General features: G+C 39.6%; 1 protein-coding gene across 3 annotated transcripts in view; it reads left to right on the top strand.

The window, feature by feature from the left end:
• SWT1 (SWT1, RNA endoribonuclease homolog) overlaps window positions 1–18,846 on the top strand; it is a 138,037-nt gene extending 119,191 nt beyond the window's left edge. For 2 of the 3 annotated variants that reach the window (XR_002781407.1, XM_023533239.1), the window contains one exon: window positions 18,063–18,846. Coding sequence is in view for 1 of the 3 variants with exons in the window: in XM_023533239.1 (XP_023389007.1) it covers window positions 18,063–18,111 (49 nt within the window). In the remaining 2 variants the exon portion in view is untranslated. Of the gene's footprint in view, window positions 1–1,507; window positions 2,912–18,062 lie in introns of those variants that run through there. The other variant, XR_002781408.1, reaches the window with a different exon arrangement.
• Window positions 18,847–22,398: the final 3,552 nt, after the last annotated feature.

Below are 22,398 nucleotides of genomic sequence, written 5' to 3'. Positions count from 1 at the left end.
CCCAGGAATGCCCTTTTCTGTTCTTGAAGCAGGAGCCCAGCACAGTGTCTGGCGATTTATTGGTCCTCGGTTAATGTTTATTGAATGAATGAAAGAATCGAAATGTCTGCTTTTGGATACTGAGTTGCTTTTGACAAGCTTAAAAATGAAAAGCTTCGAATAGTTTGAGCATCTTCTCGAACATGATTGGCTGTTGCGGACTCTTCATTTTGCCCCCCCTTTTTTTTTCAAATCATATTGACAAACAGCACAGACTAGCATTACTGCCCTCATGAAAGTTATGTTTGAATCTGGGTGTTATAAACGTAATATGGTTAACTGGCAGATGTCACTCATATCTCTTTAGTCATATTTCTATTACACATCTCTTTACAAGTTTTTAAAAATTCCTTTGCCATTATATAACTTGGGTCTGCAAAACACCAAGCAGCTGTCAGGGTGAGGTCTGCCAGTCTTTGAGAATGTGTATGTGTGTATACAATTGCTCGCTCCTTCCCTTACTGGGAGCCCTCTGGAGTCAGAGCCCTGGGACAGTGGGGTCTTCTGAGTTTGCTGGTAGATCAAGGCCAAGAAATTCAGTGTATAGTGTACAGTGTGAGAAACATCAGGGCACTAGGAGCACAGCTACCCTAGAAGAAAAAAATATTATGTACTTTGAAAGAGTTTTGATGAGTTGGATTTATTTTTATTTTGTTTTTCATCAGCTTCTTTTTCAAGCCAAGATACTCAAACTGTGGGTCTATACTGAAAATGTGTGTGTTTTTAATTTTTTTTTCTGAAGGACCTCTATATCAACAATAGGGCCTTTCATGTTTGGTTTTCATAAGTTCAACACTGTAAAAGAGCTTTATTGAAGTGAAAATGCAAGCAGAACTTTCCTCCCACAGTTAAGTCCCTTTAGGACAGACAGCCCACCTGGGTGCTAGCGCTCGACTCCCTCTCTAGGATGTGTGTGCTCAGAGATACCGCAGCCCCCAGCTGAGCCATCTGGGACAGACGGGCCCATCATGAATCTGAGCCACAGGTTCTCATCTTGACCCTGAAGGAGTAAGATCTACATAGGATATCATTATGCTTATAATTAATTCAATTTTACATTTTATAATTTGTATTTTTACTAGTCAAGCAAAGACTCCTTTGTGAAACACTAATTAATTTTAGGGCTTCCTTGCCTTTTACCTGGATTGTTGTCATCGATCCTCACTGGTGGATCCGTCTCTGTTCTCAGGGGACTTGAACCCTGACTATAATTGCCAGATAAAATACTGAATGCCCTGTGAAGTGTACATTCGAGATAAACAAAGGACATTTTTTTTTTTGTATAAAAAAATACTTAGTATATTTTGCCCTAAAACATTACATAGGATGACTCTAACATATGATAAAATGACTCGTCATGAAACCTTTTAAAAATTCCTTTTACCAACAGTGCTGACCATGTCCCCATCACAGAAACCAGCCTCCTCGTTCTCTCTAAACTGAATATCTGCATTACGATGTCTTGCAGGCAACACATGGAAGTCTGATTGCCTTTCCTCCCATGTTCTCAGCGATGTTACCACCATCCACGCTGTTCCTGAACCGCCCTGGACGTTCCCTTTGCCCCCACATCCATTAGGCGGGTCTCTGAGACTTCTCACCAGCCTTTTTGTTTCTCTCCCTATTCGAGCCTCAGCAACCAGCGATACCCTTAAGATTATAGCACATTCCCCTAGTGCTCTTTCTTTTATATGCCCTTCCCTCTTATTATGTGACTTTTAAACTTTGAACAGTGACACGCACGCACACATGAGTATATGTATGTAGAGAAACAGAAGTTTCCTGCAACTATACTTACAACCCATGGGCATTCTGATGTTTTCTATTTTATTCTTTTTTTAAAAAAAAGCTATTTGATGACCCCCTAAATTGAGGACTTAGGACCTGCAGTATAAAAAAAAAACACTGCCTAATCCATTTTACAAAAAAAAAAACAATCGGAAGGTCATTGTAAAACCTTGAGCATATCAAGGCAGGTCCCTTCCTTAAAACCGGTCAACAGTTTCCCACGCATTAGCCTTAGGGTAAAGTGCGGTATGCTTAGTGTGGCCTTAAAGGCTTCAGCCTGCTGTGTTCTCCCCTCCCTCAGCTAGTCCTCTTGTCTGGAAAGAGCACCTCCCTTTCCTCTAGAGCTAACTCCCCACAGTAAACAAATCCTGTAGGCCTAAACGCCATTTCTTCAGTGTGGCTTTCACTGACTTCCTAGCCTTTACTGGATGGCCTTCCACACCTAATACTTTTATTGCAGAAAGAACCTTTTAAAATACTGGTCAGTCCCTCAACTCCTCAAAAGCCTACAGAGGCTCCTTATTTCATTCAGAATAAAATCCAAGGTCCTTACAGTGACCTGCATCGTCCTGCACGGTCTCCCTCCCTACCTCTTTGCCCTTACTTCCCACGGCCCTTCCCATGACCCCAAATTTACTCTGCTCCAGCCACCCACACTGGCCTGCTTCCTATTCCTCCAGGTTTGCCAGGTACCCTCCTACCTCAGGACCTTGGTACTTGCTATTCTCTCTTCCTGGAACACCTCCCATCCCCATGTCGAGATATTTATCAGCCATCTCGACACTTCTGGCATTCTCTCGTTCCTGCCAGTTTTCACAAGTGTCGTCTTGTCCGTGAGGTCTTCTCTCACCACCCTATTTAAAGTTGCATCCCCACTTTGGCACCTCCTAGTTTCTTCTCTGCTGTATATTTATTTTACTTACTTATTTTGCTTATTATCTATCTCCCTCCACTGAGATGTAAGCTTTATGTTAATAGGATATTTTTTTACTCCTGAATTCCCAGCACCTGGAATAGTAAGTACTTGGTTTGTGATATGTGCTCGATAAATTTATTTGAATAAATGAATGAGTCAATAGATAAATCTCATATATTTGCTTTCAAATCATTATTTTCTTACGGGAGAAGATGCTTGTTCTTTTCACTGTCGTACCCACCTTAGTGCCTGGCACATTGTAGAATCTCAAAATTAATTTTTTAAATTAAATTCATTTAAATTGGGAATGGTAACAATGAACGGAGAATGGTATGTGTTGCTTTAAGAATTCTTGGATTTATAGTGTTTGTAACTTGAATGTTACTACTCTACAGAATCATTAAAAGAAAAATATTTTAGTACATTGTTTCACTTGTTTGCTGGAACAAATATTAGGCTTATACTGTTGACTAAAAAATTGGAGGGGCGTAGTATGTGGGAGCATTGTAGAAAAAGAATCTTGATGATTTCAAAGTGGTGGCACCCCCTTTTGCTGTAATCATAATCAAATGGAATATAGGTCCACAGTTCCTTATTGAAAACCTTCAGAACCAACTGGGTTCAGGATTTAGATCTCTGCTCCCACCCCATCACACTCCACCCCACCTGGCCCACCTCCCACCAGGTTTCCTAAGGTAGAATGTGCTCATTAATTACAGACTCACAGAGCCTGGGGCAGTGTCCCATAATCAGCCATCTTGACACTTCTGCAGAGAAAAAGTATCAATAGTTACATGGGGTGGGATAAAGGTAATAAATTTCCCACCTCAGTTCCCTTCAAGGCTTTCCAAAAATGATGCCAAAAGCATGGAAAATTTTGGTTTTCAGAGCTTTTGAGTTGTTTTCCTAGCTTGGGGGTATTATTATTGCTGGGCTGTTGGTTTTCAGGAAAGTTTCTGTTCCTACTCTGTTCATCTAATAAACCAATTGTTTAATTTTGAATGACTTCATCTGTAATAATTCAGGCAAATAGACACAAGAAGGAAAATGTCCTTTTCTATTCAATATCCCAGAACCATGACCAGAAGAACATGGTCCTATCATTAGTTATGTAGAAACCAATGTTTTTATTTGATTGCTTATAGAGTTTGAAGTCCTTAAGGCAGAGGTTCTAAGTTTAGTGTTTAGACTCTATAACAGGAGTCAGCAAACTTTTTCTGTAAAGGGCCAGATAATATTTTCGGCTTTGCAGTTCTGTATCTTCTCTGCATATGTACATATTTTCAATACCTCATTTGCCCCACCACCTCCATCTCCTGCCCAGAGAAGGCTGCCTGACCCTGGACTTGTCAGCACGATGGGATAAAGCCATCAAAGGAAAATCCTGTGGGTATTTGGATTTATAACGTGCTTCCCAGAAGTTACCCTTATCACATAAATCACTGTTCTCACTCCAGTAGACGATAGCCAGATCATTTCTTGCTGGTGAGAACACAGCTGCTCATTGAAAAGGTGTCCTTTGGAAGAGGTTCACCTCCAGAGGAAATGGCCCCAGTGAACACATCATGCCACCAGCGAGGTGGTGACGTCATAACCTGCCTCATGGGTTCTAGATTTTCTCTGTTAGATGTGCTTTGTTGGATCCATAGCACCTTAACTAACAAAATTCTGAGTTTTCACTTATTAAAAGTTAACTGCCAGCCTGGGACATTTGTGTTAAAAGGTGTTTTGTAAAATATAAAACATTTCTGTTAAAACGAATAAGTAAAGTGTTACATAGAATAATAGCTAGCATTGTGCCATCTACTGTGCTAAGCACTTTATATCCATTCTTCTGGGTCGTCCCCACCACGACCCTGTGAAACCAAGACTTGATCAAATGACTTGTCCAAGGTCACCCAGTTAGTGTCAGAGTTGAGCTTCTAACCCAGGTCAGACAGAGTCAGCTCCTAACACACTTGAGAATTACAGAATATGGTACTATATATATTATGTATTAATTACATATTACATATGTGATTATATGTATATATTTTTGCATGAAAAGAGGAAAGGCTTATTGGTTATGCCTTGGTGTTTTGTGTAGATGATCCTACCATGAGAAATATTTAAAAATTATTTTTGCATATAGTGTAATCGATTCCATTATTTTTGTCTAACTAGTAATGACATAAACTTTTTGCTTTTTAGGGATCTTTTCTTTTTAGCAAAATCGTCTAGAAGGTTATTGTTTTTTTCAAATGTGATTTAAAAAATTAGTTTGAATTTCATCACAAAGATATTTCCAAGGGAAAGTTAAAATCCTTGTGACTTTTTTTTTATTTTAAGTCATCAAGACAGTTTTTATAAGGCTTGAACTTTCCCTAATACGCAAGAATAACAGGAAATAGAAAACAATTAAGTTGTTAATTTAGCACCTATGGTATGACTAATGGTCTTTTCTCAATTTATGAGTAAAGGCTTTGAATTTCTCGTTTCTTAGATTTTCTGTGTCTAAAGTAGGGAAGCAACACTAGTACTGATTATTTTAAGCTCATCGAAGTCTGTAGGAGTCTATATTTACCATTAGTGCATGGGCTCAAGACTATTTTCCTCATTATATATAAGTGGAGCCTGACTGAACCTAGAAGAGCAGTAAACATCCCTTTGGAGACTTTCTCCTAAGAGAGGAGGTAAGAGGCCGAATCATAAAAGTAATGCAGTAATAAATACCCAACTAGAGAAGGCGATGAAAGAGAAAGCACACCTACGCCCCCTTTGCACCAAATTTAGGAACTTCTAGGTATCAAAACCGACAGAAAGTATTTTCTAACCAAGTCTTCTTTTTCAGAGGCAACTATTTTATTTTAGGTTCTGCCGCTAATTTCTAATTCTCGATTTATCAATTCTAGGCTAGCTCCTTGCTGTAAAGGATGGGAAGGATTCTCTTGAAACTTATACTTAAATTGCTGTTTTTCACCTCCTGATAGTTTTTGTCTCTGATATTATATTCAGTTCTAGTGGTTGCCTTATAATGCCTGGATCATAAAGATGGCCTCTATTTTCCAACTGATTTTTAGATGTTCTTATTGACTCCTTGCTTTGAGAGTTGAGGAAATTAGCACAGGTATTCATGGATTCATGTTTTAATTTTTATATCTCCGTGGTTTATTACATTCACATTTATAACACGCTTCATTGTTTTTGAGCACCTCTGTCAGATCTTGGTTGCCCTTAGAATAAAGTCCAAGTTCTCTACTGTAGTAAATAAAGTCCTTAACCACGTGGCCCACTCCCATCTCCCTGGCCTAATCTGCGGTACAGGAGCTCTCTCCGTCCTCATGTGGCCTTTTATCTCACTGGGACTTTGCGAATTCTATGAACTCTAACTAAGAGCTCCAACTTCTTTTCTTTCAAATGGCAAATTCCTACTTGTGCTTCAAGGCCTTGCTCTCGTTTGATACCCTTTCGTAGCAGCATTTCTGCCTCCCATCCTGAGGTGGTCAGTCCCACTGGTCCCCACCGCCCCCTTCCCACCTTCATCACGGCACTTTCACATGAAGTTATGATTTCAGCTTTATGCACCTGCTTCCTCTGCTTGAATGTGAACATTAGGTGTGTGCATTTCATTTCTGAGTCTCTAAGATCCAGTGTAGTTTCCTCACACAGAATGAATGAATGAATGAATGAGTAAAAGTTTCAACAAAGAGCTCAACCAATGAGTTTGGGGGCTTCTGTCTTTCCTAACCCAATTTTATTCAGCTCAGTTTTCAGAGGTCCTTTTCTGGTCTGGTTTATATTTTTTCTTTACTTTGAATACCTTGTACCTCGTTGGGTAGAAATGATTGAGGAGAAAATAGTTTCTGTTTATATTGCTTGTAAATACTCACCTTTTCTACAATGAGCTCAAAACTGAGGAAGAATTGAAACTACCACACCAGAACATGGCTTTTTTTTTTATCAATAAATACCATTTTAGAAATTTAAAGACAGAACAAGAGGGCAAAATTACTTCAAAAGGATATTTGTTATCAAGAAATCTAAATGAAAATAATTTGCCTTTTATTCTTACTTTTTGTTTTGGTATACTAAATCAATCTTTTTTAAAAAAATTCACTAAATACACTTTTAAGAAGGAAATCAATTCTCTGAAGTGGTATTTCTTTATGGCAATTCCTTAGAAACTTCTGTAAGTACACGATGTGTTTTGAGTAAACGCAGCATGTGGCCACAGGTTCGGTTGAATTGGCACCATTCCATTCTCCGTTGACTAAAATAAGCTCACGTATTGATTCTCATTTACTCGTTAGATTTCTGTTGTGCTTTTAACTCCTACTGAAGGAAAACGGATTAAAGCTCATGGTGAAAAACTGCTAATGAACTGAGCACCCAGATATAGTTATTATTCTGTGTGTCCTAAGACAGTATAATTTTTTTAAAAAGTATTCGGGCAATACAGAAAGCACCTTAGAAATCATAGAATCGTGAACCCACTGCCTGCATTCGAAGCCTGGCTCTCCGCTGCTTTCAAAATGCATGACCTCAAGCAGGTTACATAACTTCTCTAAGCTTCTTTCTCCGTCTACCAAATGGAGAATATTCATGTGAATTAATGCATATAATGAGCTTAGAACAGTGTGTGTGGCACTTCATAAAAGCCCAGCAACTGCTATCAACACTTATTTTCGTTGTGAGGAATATGCGGGGGAAAAGGCAAATGGTCATTTCTCTATGGTAGTCACTGTTAAGTACTTGGAGTATATCCTCCCAGAGCATTAAATGTGCAGTTTTAACTAAGAGCAGTATTGCTACAGGGGTGTTAATGTAGCAGTGACTTGGTTCAACAAAACCTAAGTGTACAGTTTACAAATAGTTTTCCTAAGGAAATTTGCTTCAAAAGTCTGGTTTCTATATTACTTCATGGTTTTTCAGTAGTGAGGACAATACTGTAAGAAAATACAGGTGATATAGTTACTGAAGAATTGATGGATCGAATATATTTGGACTTCACACACTGTCATTATAAATTCAATATTCGTGACAAGCATTCTGGGCGAACAGCCAAACTATGGGGCTGGGTCTTTCTTTAACTTCATATATATGTATATTATATTTTAAAAATTGGCCTTCTATATATTCTATTTCTGGTTCTTGAGAGGAAAGCTGTTGCTTGGCAACCAGTGGTTGCTTCTTGGCTGGTGTGTAAAAGGCAAATAATTCTGTCCATTAGTAGTGCTGAATTACTGGTTTTAACAACTAAATTGGCTCCCAACTTAGTTTATAGTTCCTTGTATGGAAAAGATAAAATATGAGACAGTCTGTATCATCGTATTTATTAATATTTTTAAAGAACACAGATTTGATTCACAAGATGTAAATTAGTCCATCAAAATGAAGAAACTCAGAGATATTAAACAATTACCTAAGTTTTAAAGTATATGTTTAAAGTTTCAGATAAAAAATATTTGTATCTTAAAAGGAAGAAACCTAAAAATGCATATACGTAATTCTTGAGTTATAGTCCACAACAACGACAAAAATGTTTATACCCTGTAAAACTTTTAAACATGATTTTATATGTATTTTCTTCATTAATTTAGGTTTTTAACACAGATTATTCACTAGGTAGAGAGAGGTTAGGTCATACAGGGGTGAGAGATAATATGGCGCTGAGAGTCCTTTGGCTGCTGCTAACAAAAAATCTGGACAATTGAAGCTAAAAAATATTTATTGGTGCAAAGCACTTGGTGGTGTTGACGGTGTGCTCAGAACTGATAGGGTATCGGAGAACAGGCTTGGCAATGGGTTGGAACGTTAGGGGCTCAGAAACCATTGCTGGGTTCTTTGTATCTCTCTCCAGTTTCAAAAGCCCCAGTGCGGGGCAGGCACCTGCCTGACGATTCCTCATGTGCCTGCTCTTTGGCTGGGGTGAGTCGGAGGCCAGGAAGGGTCTGGTCTTTTCAGCTTCTGTGGGGGCCATGAATCTAGATTTATAGGACTGAGCACTGTTCAGGAGATTTCTTTTCCCCCAAAGAAAATATGGGTGCTATTAGGAAAGAAATGGATGTTAGAAATGTACATATATATAAATATATATAGTACTAGACTTACAGTCTGTAATCAACTCATCTGTAACCTGATTGCTTTTTTTTCCCTCAATCTCCTTACCTCTAAAGTGGATTTAAAAATCATCAACTTCATGTAATTACTAGATACTGTAAAAATGATTGTTTAGTATCTAGATCATTTTAGAGAGATAATATGTAAATACAGGTAGAATTTATAAAACAGTGATCTGCGTATTTTTATATGTCGAGTTAATTTTTATGATTTGAAGTTTTGTCTTTGTAATATTCCAGAATATCAAGGACATTGAAGAAATCTGCAGAATTGCAAAAATTAAATCAAAAGTTAAATAAAGAAAATAATTAAACCAAGGCCATTGAGCCTAACTTTTTATACAGTGTAGAAGCAAGCCAAAAAGGTAGTAAGTCACGTCATCCTTTTTATATAACTGGATTTTTAATTGCTATGTTAGCAGCAAACATGGTCTTTATATACGCTGATCTTTCTGTGATAGCTAATTATGCAGGAAATGAAACAAATTTTGTTGGGTAGAAGAGAAAAACCAGGAAACATCTTGTTTATAAGTAAGAGAACTGGAATAAATCTTCCTTTGTGGATAAGTAAATGTTCTCAGAAAAAAATAGTGGCATTTATTTTATGGAAAAATACTCCATAATAAATACGAGAAGACTTTCTATGACCTATCCTACTTGATAACATATTCAATCTCTTTTTAAGATATCTGGAACATCTTAATATTTTTAATAATCTGTCTTGTGCACAGTGCTTCTCAGATTTCACATATTTATATCCATCCATTTAATCCTTGTAACTACTATGCAAATTGAACAGAGCAAGTGCTTTTCTCTTTCTTATTTTATAGAGCTAAAAACTGATGCTCAAAAATGTTAACTGACTGGCTGAAGGTCACAAAAAGGTAAACAATGGATTCGAGATTAGTAACTGCCAAGATCTTCCATATGACGCTAGAGATCCAGGTTTCCTTAGCGGCCCTCAATGAGGTGTACTCATGTTTGTGGTTAATTATGCTATGGTGAGTTACACTCTGGTTCTGAGGTCCTGTGATCTGTTTAATCAACAGGCATGTCTAGAACTGTGCTAGTTAATGTGGGGAATGCAAAGGAAGGGCTGGACGGAGTCCTTGCCTTCAGAGAATTTGTCACAATTTCAGGAGGAATTGCCTATGTAAATGAAACGATAAGTAAGACAAAGGAGAAAATCAAATGCCACGATCTGGGAGACTTCACGCAGAAAAACCTCAAAGAATAGATCTGATTCAGAGAGGTGAAAGGCGGAAAAGCATTCCAGGAGGCAGCAGGGTCTGTGTGGAGACGGGGTGGAAAGAATGAGCAAAAGTGTAGAGGCTGAATCAATACGTTCTGGGAAAAAAGCAATACCAGGAGAAAGACAACCTGAGCTGCCAGGAGCACGGTGTGTGTGGTAATAGGAGCTGGACTTCTCGGTACCCAGCTGGCCCCAGAGTTCTCGGCAGCCAAGAATCTGTAATAGTCCACTGAACACTGCACCCTAGAAAAGTGAGGGAAGAGCAGTACTGATGTGTAAAAATTAAATTCAGTGTTTAAAAATCCTCTTAATTCTGTCGAATTGTTCTGTTCTAGTCCCGTGGACTCAGCTCCTAGAATATTGCATCTCTGTGTTTTCAGGAGAGAGAGAGAGAGAGAGAGAGAGAGAGAGAGAGAGTGTGTGTGTGTGTATGCTCACCCATACGTAGGTGTGTGTAAATGTATTTGAACACCTGGCCATAACGTTCCTTTTAGGAAAACAGGTGTCTTTGTTTAGGAAAATATTTTAAGAATGCACAGTGAGGACACCGTCTGCAAGGAGACAGAGAAAGCAAAGTAACATTTATATAATGAAGTGACAGGAATTCGGGAGAGGGGTTAGCTGAAGAAAGAGAGGAGGGGACAAAGTAGAGAAGGAGGCCAGAGCCCGAGGAAAGAGGATAACTAGTAAGGAAAGTTCTGGGGCCAGGGTACCCAAAGAGCTTTTAAGAACAAGGATATTTAATTTTTACTTGTAAATTGTTTTTGGTGCTTTCATGTAAATCTTGTTCATGGCCTTGAATTTTCCGTAAAAGTTAGTTACACCCAAAGCCTTGAGTCAGAGGTGTTTTGGGGAAGTACCTAAAGTGAGGTGTGTATGTGAAGGAAGCGGGCCCACGTCCAGCATGGGACAACAGCAGTGGTCACTCATGCAATAGCAAGACAATCACAGACCAAAATAAGTTGAAGCCATTGGTGACAAAGAGAAATCTAGGTACATTGTCCTCCTTCCCCCCCAGTTCCTGGAGAAATGGGAAGGATATTGAGTTTTCCATTTCAGGTGGGATGAGGGTCCAGCCAATTTCAGTTGAAGCATAGGACGTGACGACCCCGGCATATATCTGGGTCACACCAGCTTGTGGTCAATCACTTACAGCGACATTTCTGTCTCTGCTTCATTGGGCAACTCTGTCACCATGGAAAGACCTTTCTGTTTGCTGTAAATCACCAGGCAAGTGAGCTGGCTCCTGGAGGAGAAGGTGGAGTTAGGTTGGCCAAGGATTGAGCCTCCAGGGAGTGACTCAGGTTCGGCTTCTCAGGGCTCCAGAGCCTATTTTCTGTTTACCGGGGGATTAATCATGGTTTCCAAATTGGTCTGCCAGGACGCCAGCAGGACCGGTTAAAGAAAGCAGAGGTGCTGAGTTTGGGATTTTTCCATGCCCTGGTGACTTTTCAGCAGGAAAATGAAGGGATATGATTCCTCCTTTATAGCCTCTCAACAAATTATTGTAACTCAGCTAATTCTGATCACTTGTCCCAGTTTAAATACACCCAACTTACAGCAACTGAGATGAGATGCCTCAGATCTTTCTTTTTTGGTCATCATAAGAGTGACTCATTAGTGTTTGATTAACCAGATTTGATGGATATTTGATTTAATTCAACCTAACAGCAATTCAATAAATAGCCAGCATGTGATAGGCTACAGAAGCCTAAATTTGATATTTCCAAGAAAATCAGAAAAGGTTTGAAAAAATACATATATATGTAATATAGATGGATGGATGGATGGATGGATGGATGGATAGATGGATGATAGGCAGATAGACATAGATATTTATGTTTAATTCTTGTAATGGGTTTGAGCCTTTTTGCTAGATTCTTTACAACCCTATTAGGATGTAAATTTTCAGCACATTCATATATAAGCAACGAACAATGTCTTCTTCCATCTGACAATGATATCATGGAAGAAGTCTTCTTAGAAGCTGAAGCAGTAGTAGTTTTGCCCTCATTTGTTGGGCTCTTTACCATCGGAGGTGATTGGATTGTTCTACACGGTAACTGCTTCTACAGGTACCCAGACGGATCATATTTTCCCAATGATGTCAAGGAAGCTCTTGAAAACACCACAGAAAATTTTTAAATGGAGAACTTGTTTTGCAATTAGCTGAAATTACTTGAAGTAATTTGTGATTATTATACTTTATAATGTAATACATAGATGTTTATTCTTATATTGATAAGAATAATCTGTAGCTGGGGAAGATCATATTAATCTCACAAAAAGACATACCGTGGAGTAGATTGGTGCAAAAGGAATTTCTGTCATGATATTCTTTGCTTTTTCATTCTTTCTTTCATATCGCTGTTTGAGTCCTGATCATTTTTATTCCTTCAACTGTTTGCTCTATATAAATCCGCATATACAACACAAAAGGACTAGCATTACTGTGATATGTGCTGTGGTTGGTAGATAGATGGATGGATGGATGGATGGATGGATGGATGGATAGATAGATAGATGGATACAGACAGACCGACAGACAGACAGACAGACAGACAGACAGACAGACAAATAATGAAACACTTCCTAACTTAGTCCGCAAATCCCACCGATGTCTGAAATATCACCACCATTAGCACCCTACTCCATAGTGCTGGCCTAGTCCTCTTTAGTAAGTAGTGTTTTGTGCATGTGTTTCAGAGAGCGATGATGCTATTTAAGGAACTTCAACAACCAGGAAGTGTAGCATATTCAAGGGGCATGTTTTCAACTTTTCTGACACTTTTTTTCCTCTGCGCCATTACTCGGGCACCTAAAATTATTGAGAAAGAATGGAAATAGCCAACAGTCCATGCAATATTCTCTACTGATAAGATTTAGGAGAAAGGGCAGCAATGATAAATAATCATGCTCAGACTCTCTACTGGATTTGCTTATATTTCCTTATGCTTGGACACATCAAACACATGGAAGAAGTGAATACAGAACTGGCACATACACTTGAACTTCTGAATCTGGGGTTGAGAGAGAGTCCAGGTTCCAGCTACTTTGTGCAATTCCTGAAACATGGGCCTCTGTCATGACCAGGTAAAGTGAGGATGGGATCGCAGGAAAGTTAGAAGTCTTCTCTGATAAATTCCTTAAAAGCTGGAAGCTGGGGTGTTTTAATCAGGCTGTTTGGAAAAGCTTCTAGAATTGTCCGATGGAGTGGTAGCGTCCATGGAGCCATGGAGGCAGTAGTGAAACGAGATTATTCAGCTCAGGAAAAACTTTCTAAAAAATCATTTTGAATTTAGAGTTGGAAAGGGCTTTAGAAGTCATCTGATCTACCTCCCTAGCTGCTGTATAAACTCCTCTATAGCATCTCTTAAGAGCTGTTATCCACTTTCTGCTTGAACACCTTCGATGGCATAGAATACACTTAAATACCAATTCAGGTAGTAGTCTTTTTAGGCATATTTGCATATGCCCCACGCATATCTATAATCTTCTAGGAACATCCGCTTCAGCGTGGTAGCTAAGTAACTTTTTCCTTCCAGCTATTATTATATGAGATTTCTTTATTTTAATACAACAGTACAATGTTAGATATATAGGGAGAGTATAGAATGAATAATATAGAATAGAGCCCTGGCTTTAAGGACATTTTGGTCTAGTGGAGGAATTTAGACAAAACACACACACACACACACACACACACACACACACACACTTTGCCTGGGACAAGTGATTAAAGATGTTTCAGGGAAGAGGTAGTATGTGGGCTTAGCGTTCAGGTGTGAGAAGAATTTGGAAAGACTTTGCCAAGAATGGCCTAGAAAATAAGCGAAGTTCTATCATGTGAGAAAATAATTCAGTAAGAGTCATGTTACTTGCTTGAGGATCCTATTTTCCAGAAGGCAACCGTGGGGAGCTTTCCATTAAAGGACTTGCTTTGGGAATGTAGATTATTGCACCATTTAATTTTTTTCGAAGATAATGTTAGTAGTTCTCTTTTTCAACAGAAGGTTCCTACTAAACCATATTTCCTGTTTCCAGAATAATCTGAAGCTGAATAGCAGAAAGGAAATAAATAGAGTTCCAGCAAGCAACCTTAAATTATATCCATTGTGAAAAAAATATCCTAAGGAGACATTTTTAAAGGTATTTTTATTCAGAAATTTCAAAAAAAGGAATGAACGAAAAGGCAAGCAACCCAGATTTCATCCGGTAGTATTCAAATGCCGTCTAAGAGGGAGGAACTAGGCATACTTGAATGTCAGAGGTTGGAAGCCTGAGGTTATTCGCTTTGCATTTTCTGGACGTACCATCTCGGTTACTCACTGCCTAAATGTAAGCTCTCTTGTTCATCTCCCTCTATCGTGGGCTAGTCAAAACCAGAATCTGCTCTGTCGCTCTGGGTTTGCTTACCAGGCACAGAAGAAGAATATGGTCAGTGGCTAAGCCTCAGGATAGAATACTGCCTCTGCCACCACTGACTCACAGGATGACTGGGCCAGCTCATTTCCCCTTCTGATGTTTCCGTTCCTGTGTGTATGGTGGAGCCACAGCGATCCTCACCACCTTTCTTCATTCCACAGAAATAAATGTGTATATTTGTGAGTGTGCTTTGAGACAAGGATGAAAATGAGACTAGTTCTCATCCCTTCCAGGTCAGCAAAACACGGAATCACATTCCCTTCTGTTCCTGAGGCACCAACAGCGTCCATGGGACCCATTAGGGATAAGCAGCAGCTCTCTCAATGCTGGCTTGTTTATTACAGGATGAAAACAAAATCTTGGGCTAAGTAACTTACATCCCCATCTTGACTCACTTCCTTGCCTTCCTCTTAGCTGCTACAGCAACAAGGACAGTTGCCGGAGGACTTATTTTCCCTTCTCAAAACAGGGTTCGTTTTTCATCTTTGAGTTCAGTGCACAGGATGGATTCTTATTCTTCTACAGATACAGAGGAGCTTTATGCTGTTGTCTATAGGATGATTTTTGTGAATATCCAATATTTGTCAACAAATGAAACTCCTCCCCCAGTTGGGATTATTATATCAGAAGAGTTTCTTCTGTTTTTGTGTTGACTGCTCAGCATGATAAACTGGGAAGAGCATCAGAATAAGAAATAGGAGATTAAGCTTCCAATTCTGGTCATGCCCCTAATTAGCCATGTGACTTTGGGTAAACCACATCCTCAAGTTTCATTAGTCTATGACCTAGCCGTGTGGGGCCTCAGTTTTGTCATCTCTGATATTTCGAATGCAGATGAGATGATTTTTGTGGTCCAGTTATGGAATTCTCTAAACAATCCTAGTATTCCACGATACCGTTCCTTTAAGTATCTTGCGTTTAGCCTTTCCCTAAAGAATTTATAGTAATAATTATCCTCCATTGACCATTAATTTGAAATATGAGCATATGAAGTTTAAATAGCAGTCACACTTTTTTACAAGCAGGATTCTGATTTATAATTATAATTTGTCTCTTGTCGCAAAATAATTGACCATATATTTCTAGCAGTTTGATAAATATTCTTTATAACCTGGGCCCGGATCAGCTCTCTAGGCCTCAGACTTCTCTCCACACTCACTTGCGTGATTTTTTTTTTTATACCTGTGGCTTTAGATACTGTCCATTTGTTGATTCCAATAGATATACATATCCAGCCCAGACCTCTCTTGTAAACCCCAGACTCATAGTCTATGGTCTGCGACATGTCCATTTGGATTTCTGGTTGGATCTTGAACTCAACAGGTCCAACACGAGTGCCGGATCTCCCCTGCCTCCCAGCTGCTTCCCCGCATCTTTGCGCACAGCCGTTCAGAGCTTCCACTTGTTCATGCCAGAAATTTGGTTGTCATCCTTACCATCTCTCCTCCTCTCTCGCCATTTACTTAATGCCACCCGGTTGGTCTCCCAGCTTTCTGCCCTGATTCTCTTATGAGTCATTTCCCAAATAGCATCCAGAAGGATCCCTTTAAAAAATGAGGTTGGAAATCACGTCACCGCTCTGCCCAAGGCTCCTTAACTGATGAGTTGGTGATTGGTTCTTGACCACTCAGAGCACAAACTGAAGCTCAGGGTTCCTGTAACCTTTTCGGTTCCATCTCTGCTTCTCCCCATTTTGCTCACTCTGCCCTTGGCACATTCGTGTCCAGTGTCCTTGCTGTCCTGCATCTTGCCAAACGTGTTCATTTCTGAGACCTTTGCATTTGCTGTTTCCTGTCCTACGGTGTTCTTCCCGTGGATATCTGCATAGCTCACTGCCTTGACTTTCTTAGCTGCTCGTGCAGATGTCATATTCCTGCTGTATTCTTCCCTGAACTACTCGTCTCCCTCCGTCTGCCCTCCCCTGCCCTCCCCTTATCACCTTTCTCTGCTCTTTTCCTCCATAACTCTTGTCACCATATAATACAGAGTTCTTGACCTTGGCACTGTTGACATTTGGGGATAATTCTTTGTTTGGGATGATTGCCCTGTGCATGGTAGGATGTTTAGCTGAATCCCTAGCTTCTACCCACTAAATACTATTTCCCCGGTTTTGACAACCAAAATTATCTCCAGACATTGCCAAACGTCTCTTGGGAAGCAAAATCATTTCTGGTTGAGGACCACTGATCTAATACAATATGTGTCTTACCTATTTATTTGTATATTGTTCCTGTCTTTCCCACCACTAGAATGCAACCCTATGAGAACAGGAATTTTTGTCTCTGTTGTTCACTGCTGTAATGCAAGACCCAGAATAGAGCCCAGTGCATAGGGAGGATGCTTGACAAATACAAGTGAATAAATGAAGTGGGCTCCTGCCTTGTTCTTCTGTGTACTTTAAGCTCTAGTCACACTGGCCTTTCTTCTGCCCTTGTACCCAAGCTCATTCTCACCTTCTCGCCTTTTTCTTCCAGTTCTTTCTCCTGGAAAGTCCCACGAGTCATCACAGGGTGGACTCCAGCTTGTTATTCAGGTTTCCACTCAAATATCACTTCCTCAGTCAGGCCTTCCCTGACCACTCCATCCAACACGACTCTCCCTGCCTGCCAGAGTTACTCTCTATCATGTTACTCTGATTTAATTTTTTTATTATGTTTATCTCTGACATTATCTTGTTTACATGGAGAATTTCTGTCTTTCTCCCTTAAATGAATGTTCTCTGAGTACTTGACCTTACCTGCTTTGTTTATCACAACATCCCCACATTTTAGAACAGTTCCGGGCCCATAGTCTGTGTACCGATTGAACAAATAAGCCTATCTCCTAACCAACTTCAGCATAGAATTGTTCTCAATAGTTAAGAGTTAAGGGTTATATCTGTCAGGGTTCAGTTGCAAAGAAGAGAATCCACTTTAGCTAGTTTAAACTGAAAGGGATTAGTTACAGCATGTGGCTCACAGAATTATTAAGAAGGCTGAACAAATAGCCTCCAAGTTGTGGATCTTGAGAAGGAATATATCCTCTTGGTTAACTGAGCCCAAATTTATAACCTGAGTCTAGCAGCCATTGCCTGCAGAGACCTCACACATGCTGCATTTCAGGGAAAAGCTACAGACTGAGCCTTGTCTCTTGCACTGTGTTCCTGCCTTCTGAGTCAACCCTTATAAAGGAGTTCCTGGTATCCTCTTTTGAACAATGGCCTGAGACCCACCCTGTCCAATGGGAACTTTACTGCTATATCCTCATTTGCATCAATACTGACCAGTCAGAGCATCTCCACAACAATCAGAATGTCTAAAGCTAACCAATCAGGACAGTGCTATTTGGACCAATCAAACTCTTCAAATTTGGATTCCTCGTTTGGATAAAAATGAACCAACTGGGGACCAGGGCAGGAACTTTATCTATAAAACATCCCCCCCCCGACCCCCTGCCAACCTTTGTCTCAGTGGAGAACATTTTTGGTTTCCAGCAGAGACTTCATTGCATCCCTGTTTTGCAAACTGTTCACCTGAATAAAGTTTTTCCTTTTTCTGTACCCCAGATTGGTGTCTCCTGTTGACATTATATTGATGGCAACGAACTTTTGTTGACAAGATTGAGCTTTCAAGAACAACTTTGAAAGCCACACACTGACTGGACCTCTGAGGGAGAGACTGCTCTTTGATGGGGAGACCTATAGCTGAACTGAGAAGCTGAGGTGCCAGTTGCTGGCTCTGAGACCAAACCACCGCTGCCAAGGTCGGAAAGCCAGCATGAGAAGGAGGTCAAGAACTGTCAAGATCAGGAAACTGCCCCAGAAGAACCAGACACTGCCACCCCGGTGTCAACCAGCAGAAAGAGCCAAACATTGAAGCATATCTTCCTGCTTACTTGATCTTCCAGCTGTCATGCCAGTACTTCTGATTAGTGGAACAAATTAAAATGAAAACCCCACTGCTAGGACGTCTGGGAGATGTGGCTTTTAACTTTCCAGTCTCTGCTATATGAGAGGGTGCATTGGAAGGAGACTAGAATGAACGTGGAGGGGTCAGTCCACCATACACAGGTATGGTGGTAAAGACAGGATGGAGAGACAACTGATAAAGAAAAGTAAATGAATCTTCAAGTTCAAATTTGCCAGGTAATAAGGTCACGCTAAAATCCAGTCAAACAGTCAAGAGTCTCTTGTACATAGTACTGATGATAGTATTTATACAATTTTGGATCAATTACTTTTCCCCAAAGATGCAATATAGCATGTTTGTGACTGAATAGCACCACCATTCCTAAAGCACCAATCTCAGACCAGCTAAGCTCAATAAAGCCATGATCTGAGACTTCCTGGAGAGTGGGAGTTTTTATACCTTATAGATCTACAAGAAAAGTGTGTGATCGGTCTGCCTGCGCACTATTTTTCATAGCTGGCCTTGTACATTTGTTTCCAATTTAGGGCAGTGGTTATTAAACTCTAGTATTTTTTTATTATTTAAAATCCATAAAAGCTTATTTATTTGACTGAATATTTTCATAAAATATACTGTATACATTACATCAGATCACATAATGCAGTGTGTGTATAATTTTTTTTATTTAATTCATTTTATTAGAAAGATAAAACCCACAAATTCTTTTTATTCTTAACCATTGCAATTATAGATGTTGGTTTATCTGTTTTAACACTTAAAATCCAACTTTAAAAATAGCTATATGAAATGATGATTGGGGAGCCCAAGCTCAACTAAAAATATAGAGATACGAAAAAACCTAAATGAAATTTTAGAATGTGCTTCTAAGAATGTGATTTTATCAAATTTAGGAGACTGAAAACTCTCTACGGCTTTTAAATTCTTCTTTTAAAGTACTTTATAGTTAAAAATAGCTTATCTGAGTACCTTCTGTGTGCTAGTCCTTAAACATTCATTTAATCCTCATAGCTTCCCTTTGAGGCATAGCTATTATTTCTATTATGCCTACGCGGACACTAAGGCTCAGAGAAACTGCTCGTTCAAAGATACTTGGCTCTAGGAAGAGGCGGAGCTAAGATTAGAAACTAGAATTTGACCTCATATCCTTCCAACTTCAAAGCTTACTCCGTTTTCTGCAATGTTTATTTCTTCACTCACACATTCATTAATTTATTCAGTTAATGCTGCTCGAGTACTTACTATGGGCCAGGGATGTGCTGTTTGCTAGGATTGAAGTGATGAGCAAAAAAAAAAAAAGGGCAGCATCCCTGCCTGTATGAAGCTGAGAATCTCTGCTGCCTTCAGGTTAGTTGCTTACTCAGAATTTTTAGATGAGGATTAACTTCCTACCAACCACAGACAAGAATGTAAAGATCGCCATTTTCTTCAATGCGGAAAATGACCGTTTTATAAATATTTCCATGTGAAAGAATATTAAAATCAATCACCAGCCCTAGGTTATAGGTGTTGGCTTAGAGTCCTGGATAACTTCAAGATTAATGAATCGCAGAAATTTGTTAGAGAGGCTGATACTCAAGAAATCCCTGGTAAGAAAAATAAGGTTTATCATCTGTTTTTTACGTGGGGCAGAAGCAATGGCAGGAAGTGAGTTCCTATCAGGAAGGATTAAGTATTTAAGACTTGGTTTAATAATGTTTCCGGGGTGCTAGCAGCCTGACTACATTGGCCAACACAGCCCAGTTCCTGAGTGAAGGTACTAACCACCAACCACCAACTACAAATGACAGAACCCATTAGGTGCATCAGGAGCTCAGTGCCTTGAGAGGCCAACAGGCTGTGTACCACCAGGTCTATTAATAGGCAGAAGTCGTCTTCACTTCTACACACTCAAATATGTTTGCTCCTGTTGGTAGGTCTTTCATTTTTGTCTCTTCTGAAAGAGATATAGGGAATATTTCACTTTACCATAGAAAAACAGCAGCCCAAAGACAATGATGACTGGTTGGTGTTCAGCCTCACTCTGGGGAAGTAGTTTGGAGTGGCAGGGTCTGTGGGACCCTGGAAATAGCATGATGTGTCTAATGAGGCAGGCCTTGCTCAGCTCTTGCTTATTGTTGTTATGAAGGAGGCTCCATGATATTTCAGTTTTTAAATAGAGGCAGCAATCTTGACTCTTCTGTGAAATCACCTGACTTTTAAGTCTTGGCAACTAATTCAAAATTAAAAACAGAACGAACTCTTAGAGTGACATTTTCAATAGGGTAACCGATCATCCTGGTTTGTCTGTGCCTGAGTGGTTTCACTGGGATGTGGGTCTTTTGGTGTTAAAACGAGAATACCAGGCAAACTGGGGTGGTTGGTCCTTCTAGATTGTGGACGATAAAGAAATCATCTTTATGGGCTGAAGAAAGTCTGTAGGTGGTCAGTATGTGACCTCTAATGAATAAAGCATCAAACTAGAATAAGGTTTACATTTTCAAAAAGAAAAAACTAGAAAACTCACATTTTCAAAGGAGGGGAAAGATATTTGATCAATAGAGGACTAGGTCCAATTGTTCACTTCTGTTCTTCCCATTTCATATCTCATGGCTGTAGCCAGGTTAGAAATTATCGTAATAAATCGTTTGCAGTGTTTGGAGTTCATAGAACATTACCATGGGAAGGGAGCTTAAACACCATGTAGTGCAAATCTTTCAATATACACAGGGAAATTGAGGCCCACTGCCCCATAGGTAGTTAGTGGCGGAATGGTTCAACTTGGCCCTGTTTGGAATGGTGAGGATGGCCCATAGCATGACCAAGAAGGCAACCCAACTCCTCTAAGTTGCATTTCCAGCAATTAAGAAGGTTTATGGCATAAAGAAAAATAACTGTTAAAATCTAAAAACGGAAGTTATTTCGTACTCTGCCTTTTGTTCATGGGATTCAATTATAATGAATCACTGAATGCTCATCTTGTTGAAACTCACAGCAAATGCATAAAACGAAGGACTGTGACACTGAGAAGGGGGCATCCTCTATCCAAAAGGCTACTAGGTTGTATCTGGGCCATTTCATGGGGGCAGCACCCATTTCAAACTAAAATCCTACGATTTGCAAAACAGACAAGGAAGTTTTAGAAAAGTCTTTCCAAAGATCATTCCATACTGGCATATATTTAGTTTCATTCTTCAGTTATAAATTCAACATTTCTTTACAACGGAATTCTCTTTGAAGTTAGAGAATGAACTTTGTGGTGAGAGTATGCTCCCAGGCCCATATGGAGCAAATAAAAACAAGGCTGATTTTTATCTTACTATATTGGTATGCCGCACCTGCCAAAGAATTTACTGGTCATGTTTATAGTCACAAAGAGATATCGTTAAGGTCCAAAGACTTGTTTGAATAATTAGAATCCTCCTTGCTTCCTTTTAGGCTAAAATGAAATACATGGTTCATCTCCTCACCTGTTTGTGTAAATTCCAAAAAATCTCAACAGAATAAGATAGAGGCAGTGACATAGTAGCATGCATGACTGTCACTTCAACAGACCACACAGGCCAATCTAGTTTCCTCATAGAAACGAAGGAGCTCCCAGAGGCTTGAGATCAATGGTCACACTTTCTTTATTGTGTGGGTGAATTGCATGTAGCTTATAGGTCACTTAAACATAAGCTTGGTGAATAGTTCAGGGTCAGAATGATTTGATATGAAAGGCCAACACTTAACAAAGATCATGATTAAGGACCAGATCCAAAGCCCAAAGCTGCTCCAGCACTTACCATTCCCCTCCTGATTAGATCCAGGAAGGCAACGAGAAGGGAGGGGTATGTTAATTCTTGGTAACAACTGTAGGTTTGTCGATATAGGAATAGTAGTCAACAAAATACAATACAAAACATCGTTTTGGTGTGCAGGCCAGACTCTCTTAAAGGACAAATCTCTGAGAGGATGGTTTGGGCACTGTATTTCAGAGGTGAGTTTTAAGAGTGT

Source organism: Pteropus vampyrus, unplaced genomic scaffold, assembly GCF_000151845.1.
Source record: "Pteropus vampyrus isolate Shadow unplaced genomic scaffold, Pvam_2.0 Scaffold98, whole genome shotgun sequence".
NCBI lineage: Eukaryota > Metazoa > Chordata > Mammalia > Chiroptera > Pteropodidae > Pteropus > Pteropus vampyrus.
Note: the sequence above shows the minus strand (reverse complement) of the source record. Positions and strands in the feature narration are given on the sequence as shown.